This window comes from Carya illinoinensis, chromosome 15 (genome assembly GCF_018687715.1).
Source record: "Carya illinoinensis cultivar Pawnee chromosome 15, C.illinoinensisPawnee_v1, whole genome shotgun sequence".
Classification (NCBI taxonomy): domain Eukaryota; kingdom Viridiplantae; phylum Streptophyta; class Magnoliopsida; order Fagales; family Juglandaceae; genus Carya; species Carya illinoinensis.
In genome coordinates, this window is record NC_056766.1 from 45,447,183 (window position 1) to 45,458,531 (window position 11,349).

At 36.4% G+C, this 11,349-nt stretch overlaps 1 protein-coding gene across 1 annotated transcript; it reads left to right on the forward strand.

Moving 5' to 3' along the window:
- Window positions 1-4,097: 4,097 nt before the first annotated feature.
- On the forward strand, window positions 4,098-6,750 carry LOC122297752. The gene is made up of 4 exons (XM_043107902.1): window positions 4,098-4,414; window positions 4,676-5,171; window positions 5,969-6,323; window positions 6,414-6,750. Exons 1-3 carry the CDS (start codon window positions 4,382-4,384, stop codon window positions 5,998-6,000), a joined length of 561 nt encoding a protein of 186 aa, XP_042963836.1. The 5' UTR covers window positions 4,098-4,381; the 3' UTR covers window positions 6,001-6,323; window positions 6,414-6,750.
- The last annotated feature ends 4,599 nt before the right edge of the window (window positions 6,751-11,349 follow it).

Below are 11,349 nucleotides of genomic sequence, written 5' to 3' on the forward strand. Positions count from 1 at the left end.
TTACAACCCATGAAAATTTAATTTTTGTTCCCTTTCGTGTGTCTTTTTGGGACTAAGCCCAAATCACTGTGGTTTTCTATGTTACCACATTCCTACTGCTCGAACGTACAATTCAAAAGATTTTCATTTGAATGAAAATAGCTTCCCTTACTCATCCCTGCCGAAGCCCACCACCTTTTCTCAGCCCACTCATACACTTCTTCCTAATTTTTAGTCCAGCTCTTCAAAATACCCCACTTCGTCTTCTCCATCTATTCATGGACCTCCCACTTCGCCTCCACCCTCTCCGTTACCATCACCGAATCCATCATCACCACCACCTCAACTGCACACACACACAATGGTTACTTGTTCACAAACCGACTCCCTTCAACCCACTACCTTTCATGATGGCACCACCAAATGGCCCTTACCCCTTGCCTTCATCACTGACCTCAGTCCCATTCCTGAAACTCCTACTAGTTACACCATAGCCAAACAGTACCTTGAATGGCGCAATGCCATGACTAAGGAATTCCAAGCTCTCCTTGCCAACCAAACTTGGACCTTCATCCCTGCTTCACAAACAACCAAAACCATCACCTACAAATAGGTGTTCCGAACCAAAAGACTTGCCAATGGTTTGATTGAATGTCGTAAAGCTCGTTTAGTTGCCAAAGGATTTCTTCGGCAGTCTGGAATTGATTTTGAAGAAACTTTCAGCCTTGTGGTTAAGGCCACAACAGGTAGAACTGTGCTTGCACTTGCTGTATCTCGAAATTGGTCTGTCAACTAGTATGTATATGTCTCGTTCATTCTCTCACTCTCAATTATTTATTTGGGGAGCCAATGTTGTATACATGAAGCATGAAAGTAGAGCACATAAAAGAAGAAAAATGGATTGAATTAATTATACCCCATTTCCTGTTGCTATTATTTCTTTGGAATTTCAGGTGAGATTTTCCTTTCATTTTTGTTTCTTCTCTTGGGTCTTTTATCCCATAATTGATCCTTTGCGGGTACCGTTTTATAGAAGTTGGGGAGCTAATGTGGTATCCAAGCATGAAAGTAGAGCAAATGAAACGAGTCCTCAACAACAACTGAATTAATGATAGTCCCTGTTGCTTCAACATCCAACATTATTGCTTCACATTAAGGGCAGCGTTTTTCTCATTTATTGATATGCATAATGCATATTTCTCGTAATGTCTCTGTATTTTGTATTGTTTTCTACATAATTTCAAACATCCAACATCAACCTCCCTCATGTAGTAACCTTTTTGTATGTTGTGCCTATATCCTTTTTTAGAGAAAAATTCTAGTTTGCCACCTCGGTTTGTCCCTTGGATTTGACCACTAGTGCATTTTTATTTATTTTTTCGTATTTTATAAAATGTTTAAAATAGTTACTACTAGTGAATTTATGTTATTTTTTAAATGTTTCAAATATATATATATATATATATATATTTTTTTAAAAAGTGAGATTGCACTAGGGGTGCACCAAACAGTAAGAGCTTAAGCTTCCTAGTTCTAAGAACATGCAATCGACATAAGGATATATAACTGACATACCAACTACATAATAGAAGACTTCATATCTATCATCTTTGCCCCAAGCAATTACATAAATAATAAACTCCCTAGAATTATGATTGAGATCCATGATATTTGAGGCACTTTGGGAATTGGGATGTATTTTTCTTGGCTTCATCCCATCTGAAATCAGCATTATTACTCCACATTAAGGGCAGCGCTATTCTCATGGATTGATCATTGATATGCATAATGCATATTTATCCTAATGTCTCTATATTTTGTGTCGCTTTCTATATAAATTCAGCATCCAACATCAACCTCCCTCATATAGTAACCTTTTTGTATGTTGTGCCATTACTTACCATAAAAGTGCACTTAGGCCTCGTTTGGATATACAAATCACTCAAACCATCTCATCTCAATATCAAAACATCATTAAAGTGTAAACACTTTTCAATTCTAAATCTTTAATTTTTTTATCTAATCATTACCTAATCGTTACAACTTTTTCAAATTTCTAAACAAAACACAAAAAATAATTCAACTTTTTCAAATCACAAAAGAAAAATAGTATTAAAAAATTATATTCTGACTCTCTTTTATTTTTATAATATTTTTATTCAACATTTTTTATCTCATTTCCTAAAATCTCATAAAACATCTTAAGTACTCATACTATTTCATTACTATTTACAAAATATCACATTACTATTCATAGATTTCTGATCTCACCTCATTGCAAAGCTGGATAAGTAAGACCGAAATAAGCTAAATTATTATTATTATTGAAAGGGTGCTAAGCTAAATTAAAACAATGTGGTACATCCAGATTAAAACAATAGTGATATATATATACACGTACAACTTTATGCACAATATTATACGAATTAAGTATTTATGTTCATTTTATTAATTATTTCTTTTTTAATTTGAATTTTAAAATCTTCATATATAATTTCTATAGCTGACACGCAATGTATATGCATGATTATGTGTGTAAAAATGTAAGTATAAATAATATTTTCAAGGAAAAGAAACAACAAACCAAACCAAAGACCCCAAGAATGGTAAAAAAGAAACAAGAATATGGCAGAATTGTTATATTTATATTATACAAATTCCATGATGTTGTAAACTTAAGTTCGAAGGATAAGCGTTTAGCGGCCCCATTCACAAGCCCGATAGATAGGATTTTAAGCACACAAATGGGTGCTGATTTTTCTTTTTTCTTTTTTACAATCCTAGATTGCATCTTATAGAAACTAATTATTGTAACACCAGTAGATAACTTCCCTCTCAGATCATCTACAAGAAAGGACTTCTTTCGACATCAGCCATAGCTACTGTGACATGCACAGCGCATGATCATATTTAAGTTTTTGGGCCAACGTCCTTTCCTATGCTGTGATAAATCTTCAATTCTCCCGCATCAGCAAATCCCAAAAGTCTAAAGTTCATACAAGAGAGTCAATAGAACAATTTTAAAGGGTGTTTGATTTTGACGTTTGTTTAATTTACGTGGAAGGATGTACAACATCGAAAAGGATGTTTTGGAGAAGCATTCGCTAGAGTTGAATATAAGTTCAAGGTAGATAAAGTAAAGCTTAGAGCATCCTCATCCCATTCCTCATCCCCATCCCTATAATTTAGTTCAAAATTACATTTCTTTAAATTTTTTCCTAAATTTTATTCATCTTTCAAAAACCTCCTACATCTCATTCCCCATCCCTATCTCTATTCTATTAAATAATATTTTTCTATTCTTTTTTTATTACTTTTTTTTTCACTTCTATTTACAAATTTAACTACTCAATATTTTTTCTTATTTTTTGAACTATTACTCTAGTGAAGATTTTAAACAAAAATTTAAATTATTTTTTTGTGAATATGATAATATTTTTAAAATTAATTTTTTTATATTTTCGTAATTAATTAAATTATTTTTAAAATTATTATTTAAAACTATAATAAATATGAGTAGGAGAGAAAGTGTAGATGATTGGAAAATTATTTATTTTATATATTAAAATAAAATATTGATAAAAATGATTTAGGGAATGAATAGTGAGTCCCCAAATATGGGGACTTACTGTTTATTCCCTAAACTTTTTCCCTAAAATAGAGATCCGGATGTGGGGTGTATTTTGATCAAAACCCTAAAATAAACCTCAAATTATAGGAAATATAGTGTTTTAGGGAACTGGATGGGGATGCTCTTACAGAGTAGAAGGCAACTCTAAAAAAAGTAGCCAATTTGTCCGGATTCGAATTAGGGAAAAGGTATTTTTAATACGTTGTGCTTTTATATATATCTATACTAATATATAAAGTGCGAATAGCTTATCTATAGTATTTTTGTCTAATATTTTTATTTCCAATTTTACCCTTAACTTTATTTCAAAATTATGGTCTGTTTGCTTTTATTTGTGTTTTGCCGACAGATGTTTTAGTCTTTTTACATTTATGATCTTTTTACTTCTTCACCACCAACACTCCCACCCATTTCTCACAAACCCCCCTCTCTCTCTCTCTCTTCGTTTATTCCTCTTCACAGAATCTCCATCAACTTTTACCTCCTCCACGGCCGCTTTCTTCTTAGTCTTCTTCTATTTTCTTTCATTTTTGTCTTTTTTGTTACTTGAAGAATGATAAAGATTGTGTAATTTTGATACGATGGGCAAGTTTGATTTTTAGGAGCAGAAATTTGGGTCTCGGGCTTTGCCTCCGGCGAGCACTCTCTGGAGACGAGCTCAGTGCCGTCGAATTCAAGCACGAACTTGGAGAAGGTGAAGAGCGAGCCAGCACGACTCAAACCCCATCCCAGCTCTTGGTTTCTAATCCGACGGTGGATATCAAGAACCAAATGTCGGAGAAGAGGAAGGAGCGGGAGAAGAAGGTAAAATCCAAGGTTTTGTTTTTGTTTTCTTCTTGGGAATTCGTTTTCGGTAATTTCCGTCACTTCCGTATCTGAACTTGGACCAATACGTAATTTTTTTCTTCAAGATTCATGACTATCTCACATCATTTAATATCAGATTTCCCAAGGAAACAGTAGAGATAAAATGAAACCATGAAAAGTACACAAAAAATGTATGTGTGTGTGTATATATATTTCCTGCATCTTCATGGCATGATTCCACTATCTTATGTGCATCAGGTCCTGTACCTAACGGTGATTTCGAGAGTCCCTAGCAAACGGGTTCCCGAGCGTGGCCGTGGGAGAAAGAGCCACCACAATCCCGAGCTGGAAATCGAAGGGCACGGTGGAGCTTGTAGAAGCAGGGGAAAAAAGGGCCGGATGATACTCATCATATCGGAAGGTAGACACTTGGGGCGGCTCGGTAACAACGCCGAGATCAGCCAGGGGCTGAGCGTGGAGAAAGGGTCCATTTACTCGGTCACCTTCAGCGCCGCCCGCACCTGCGCGCAGTTGGAGTCGCTGAACGTGTCGGTGCCGCCAGCGTTGCAGACGATAGACTTGCAAATGCTGTACAACGTGCAGGGGTGTGACCCATACGCCTACGCGTTCGAGGCGGGTGAGGAAGAGGTGAGTTTGGTTTTTAGGAATCCGGGCATGGAGGATGACCCCACTTGTGGGCCCATCATTGACGATATTGCCATCAAAAAGCTCTTCACTCCCGATAGACCCAAAGGTATCCCTTTCTTTGCCTCTCTCTCATCTTTGGCAGGACAAAAGTTAAAAGGGAAATGATACACTTACCACTCTTTCACTATTAATTTATTATTTATAGTGTATTTATTTTTTGATCATTTTCTTTTAAGTACTTTTTTAACATCCTTAGTTATTAAGAAAAAATTTTAAAAATATATAATTTTAGTGATAGTCACTTGCTTAATCATTAAGTAAAAGAAAAATTTTTAAAAAATTAAAAAATTAAAAAGAGTGGTAAAATAGTAGTAAGGCTATCATTATTCAAGTCAAAAATCCAAACCTAAAAGCTAAAGCTGGATGGTGGTTGGAGTAACTTTCGCATCGTCCAATGCTGTGGGTCTCATTCATGAATTTATTTTTTTAATCTGTCTCATAAAATTAATGAAGTTTGATGCTATTGAGTTAGTTGTTTTAGTCCAGCTCTATTGTTATGTTATAAAGTTCGTGTTTCTCTTGAAAAGTCGAAACGAAAAGTTAAATAATAATTTCATATATATAAGAAATAATAATACATTTTCACCCTAAAAACATACTCCAAAGTACTCCATTAGGCCTCTTGGATAAGCTAATTCAATTCTTATTTTCAAATATCGCAAATTTTTTTATAACTATTAATTTGTCGGTTACTTGGCACTTTCTCTGGTCTTTGATAATTAATCATAGATAGATAGATTGTGGCTCTAAGTCAGGAGGGAAAGAAAGGAGAATCCAAAGTATCTTTACCTTAGATGAATATGATCCTCCACAATATTTTTATCTAAATATATTATGTTTTAGCTATTCAACACATATCGGAGCTTTACAAGTGACCATGAGAGAGAGGACATCTCTAGCAGTCTACAGCAGACAGAGGAGTGGCTTTATGAGGATGGGGATGATGAAACAAAAAGTGCTTATACTGCAAAACTAGATGATCTTAAGAAGGTTATTTTCACTTTTCTAAATTCATTAGTTTTTCTTCATATTTTCTCCCCCTTGCTTGACTCGCTCTTTGTTTTTAATAGTTGGTGGATCCAATAGAGAATCGTTATAAAGATGAAGCAGCAAAGCACAAGCAAGAAGAGATCTGCTCAACTCCATTGTGGATTATAGGAAGTCTGTTGATTCAATCCCACCCAAGGATCAAGAGGCGGTATGATATGAAATTGCCAATGATGGCTATTACTAATCTCATGCTGTTTTGATGATGTTTCCAATGTTTTTAACTTTCCATTATTTTCAGATCATTAATGAGTGCAATAAAGCAGAGAAGTATTTCACCATAGAATGGCAGTGCCATTAACTTCATTTATTATTTTTTAATCATACCTTTATTTATTATTTATTTTATCAAACTTTTAATTATTTCCTTACAAAAAGTCCTTTCATTCATCCTTCTCAATAGCTAATCGTGGGACACCCGGAGAGTGTGGAGACTTTTAGTAGGAGAGTAGTTAGATTTGGCGAGATAAAATAAATTATGCACATGATTTCGGGTGAGAGTCGAGACAAAAGAGATGGTGACATTGGAGAGTGTGGAGACTTTTAGTGGGAGAGTAGTTAGATTTGGTGAGAAAATGGATGAGGCTGTCGGGTTAGAATTGGATTTATTAACAGTACTGATCCATCAGTTAATTTAATGCAATACATGATGGGATATTTGAATGAAAACATCATGCGGGAGACAAATAGTACTGGAATTCGGTTTTATTCAAGAAATTTAATAAAGGAAAAATATAATTACAAGCACAATTGTGTACTAATTTGTACATTAATTTGATGTGATTAATTAAAAAGTAGATTTTATTAAAAACAGTATTAATTTAAATTTTAAGTATGAAAGAATCAATATTGGTACGCAGATTAGTATGAGATTTTATTTGTATGTAGCAAAATTCTTTAATAAAGCATTGGTCATGTCTCTGTCTCTCTTATTATTACATTTGGCCAGCCTAGGATAATATCCTCAAAACATATATGATCAAATTAAGATTTTATATATATATGCATGCATGTAACACATATCAAAATTCAGTAAAGAAAGTCGAGCTAAAAGATCACGAGGAATCCTTCAATTGCATGCATTCAATTAAGTTACGCAAGCATGTATCCTGTCTATATATATTTATAGCCATTTTTAATGAAATGAGTTTGGCTTTTCACCTTTTTTTTTTTTTTTTTCGGAGCAAAGTCCATGGATGAACATCTAGAAGCTTTATAAATTAGGTCTCATGACTCTCATGTAGAGCTAATTTCATGGCAGGCCCTCTGCATGTCAGAATACAGAAAGCCGGAGGTCTTCCATGATCTTCTCAATAGGGATTAAGTGCACAGGGAATGTCCACAACATTACAGATGGTCACACATATGAGCAACTCTACACTGGATAATGATGTCCACTGAACTTCTCTTTCTTTTCTTTTCTTTTTTTCTCTTTTTTTGTGAGCACTTAATGTACTTCTCGATTATGCTGTTATGTTTTTACCCAAAAGGTCTGTATTACTTTTACAATTAACAATAATATGCAACATCATTCAAAAAGTAAGCATTATTCGGTTGAAGAGCTTGCAATCTTATGACCGCTGAATATCTATGTCGTTGTGTTCAAATCTTAAACTATTAGACTGTCAAATTCATGTGCATCTGACACAGAGGATATATTCATGAGAAAATGATGATTTGAATGGTAGCGACGTAGTTTTTTCCTTTTTAAACTGAACCCTGAAAACTTCCTCCATAGCTGCATCCAAGTAACTATAGGAAGAATGCAAAACCATCATGTATAGATGAAAAGAAACCCGCTCAAACTACAAATATTACTGCTATCTGAAGGTGGCATGACAGATTTTTTGAGGACCAAAAACCAGATGGGTTTAATTCTTTGGCATCGCTTTCAGTTAATGATGCTAACCTACTTTGTATGGGGTGTTTGATAACATATTCTGGTTAAAACGTGCTCTTGAAACTAATGGGTGGTTGTTTTGGCTATGACAAATTAAAAACTGTCTGAAGGCTAGGGAAAATGATCACCACAAACCAACAACATCAAACCAGCCCCACAGGGTACTATAACAGAAACAAACCAATAAAACACAAATCATCCATGCAACAAATAAAGTATAAACCATACAAAGGAACAGATGAGAACTCAGAAATGTCAGGGACCGAAAAGTAAGAAACTGGAGAAGCATAGATTTCAAATAAAAACCCTAAGCAACTTGCTGCATAGGCCAAAAACTAAGAAACAGTTCAATACTTAATTTTCCATAGTGATAAAATCAGATAAACTAAATACCAGAGAACAGCCCAGCAGCATTTAATTTAAAATCACTAAAGCCAGTTATATCTATCTTGGCAGGTCAGCTACCATTTGCATCATTATTGAACTGCAATTGGGGGTTTCAGAATGGAATATTGTTTCCATTTTACATTCAAGTTCAAATTTTAAAACTATAGTTCAATTAGGAAGCAAAATATCAGTTGTCTAATACCGAACGAAAAGGATGGGGCTAAAAAATTATAACTTGAAGTGAATGTGTGTGACACCCCCAAATCCCCACGCACGGACACGGGGAAATCGAGACGTCCGGATGATGACAACCCGGGTCACCATCCTAAGATGAGTGCCAAGTGTGTGCAAAAGCAACATATGTGCACAAAGAAACACGCAGCGGATAACGAAAGCCATATAACTAAGTACCATAATTTTTTCCTTAATATAATACAAGCTGTTTAAAAACATACATAAATAAAATATTACAAAAACACAAATATAGTTTTAAACCAAATAGAAAAGCATAACATCAGCAACCCGGCGGAGCCGCATCCTCGGGCTCAGCCTCCTCCTCCTCATCCTCGAATCCTGCACCAAAATCTGCAGAACAAAAAATGGTACCGCAGGTAAGTAAAACCCAAACACCACCAGATAAAAGCATATAGAACTCAAACAATATGCATGAAGTATGCCCAAAGCGCAAAACCCATAAAACATATTTCTCCACACACGCCAAAAATCCCATTTGGCCCAAAAACATATCCTTTCCAAAAACCACGCCAAAAGTCACATTTGGCCCATATCCATTTTATCCGTATGCACCATGACCTCCCCTAGGGGTCATCCGCACACCCTGGCTCCAGTGCCACACCGCAGAGTACCACCACGCATGTGACACCTAACGAGCGATGCCCAGTTCCATGCCCCGCGTGTTCGTAGCGAAGCATCCTCAATGCACAAAAATAACCAACCAACATAAATCAATAAAACAAGCAACTCCGTCCTCCATCCATCCGACCCCCGAACTCCTCGGACTCAGTCCAGAATCAACCAACCAGCAACAATTAAATATTGAAAGAGCAATATATATTTAAATCTGAAAGTAAGGTTTGGAAAATACTTACAGCACTATACGGTATTTTTAGAAAGCTTGCGGCGTTGCAAACGGGGGAGAAAAAGCAACGTAACAGTGAAAATTCACTGTGGCCGTGGGTTGTGAAATACCCACTTTTGAACGGGGACAAACCAGGGCTTGGGATTGATAGGGAATGGTCTAGGGATGATTATGAAGCTATTGGAAGTGGTGGTTGGCCGTGGGTGGCGGCGGAAATGGAGGTTGATGGCCGGATTTATCAAAATGGAAAGCTAGCTCGTGGGAGCTGTTCCGGTGACTATTGGAGGCCGAAAATGGGTGGGTTAGGACGGCAAGGGACCGATGATGAAGTGGTGAAGAGGTGGTGGCCGGAGGTGGTGCGACGGCGGCGGATCGAGGCAAAATCTGTGGGGCTTGCTGGGTGTTTTCCGGCCAAACGGCTGGCCAGATGGGGCCGGGGTTCGGTGGGGTGGTGCGCCGGTAGGAGGGGGTTCGACCGGCGGGGGTGGTGTCGACCACGGTGGCCGGACGGCAGTGGGTCGGGGATGAGGATGGATCCGGCGTGAAGGAGAGGAGAGAGAGAGAGAGAGAGAGAGAGAGTCGACGCACGGGGGAAAAATGCACGGGAAGAAAGGGAAAAAGAAAGAAAAAGGAGAAAAAAGAGAAAGAAGAAAAAAAAGAAAAGAGAAAAAAAAAAGATGGAGGGAAGAAATGAGGTCCAGTCCTCACTCCGGATAACAAAACAAATCCGCCGAAAACGATATTAAAAACCGTGAAACGACTAAATAAATTAAATACAACATCAAATAAATAAAAACCAATTTAAAACACAATAATTTAAAATAAATAAACCAATATATTAATTAAATTAAAAACAACCCTTCAATGAAAATACACGTAAAAGCGGGTTATCACATCCTCCCCCCCTTAAAAACAAATTTCGTCCTCGAAATTTGCAAGATCAACCATCAGCGCCAAAAATACAGTATACAACTCCCAACAAATCCAATGGTTATTATCTTCATACCATAAATTACTAATATCAACGACGTCTCTGCTTTACCTGCCAAACTTTCATCCCATTCCAACTTTGGTAACCTAATAGCCACTTCCAAAGTTAACCATCCATAAACCAAATTGCACGACCAAAAGATTAATCTCCCATTAAAACTTCGAATCACTACTAATTCTTCAAAATCAACACAAAATTTGAACTTCTAAGAATCTCCAAAAATCATGCTTTCGCGCGCACTCTGATAACTCACCAAAATACATAAAGGCTATATCCTCAAAAATTAATATCATGAAGAACAAGCTCAATCCACACCTAATCACAAAAAAAAAAAAAACTTTTACCACATTTCCATAGAGAAACATATACTTCCAAAAACCACAAATCTCCATTCATTCCTCAGTTGGCCATCGCTGCCCTAAAATAAAACCAACATTCCGCAAAAATACATCCATTGATTGAGGACGGAAACCAGTACTAATCAGCCTCCAGGCCCCAATTTGAAAACACATAACATCTTCCCAAAATACACCTGTCTCTTCTAAGGATAAGGAACATCTCCAATAGGCCCAAGTCATTCCCAGCCAACCAACAAGAGCGCCTATAACCTCTATCCGATATCCCACACTTCAAGCTCATTTCCAATATTTTGAATAACATCTAATCTTGCAATAACTAACTCACTATAAACTACCATTGACTTCACCTAGACATAATCGAAACGCTCTTGGTAACTCACCCACCTACTTGTACTCTCAAAAACTTTAGTTTTAGCACAACTAATTCCTTCAATAGCACTT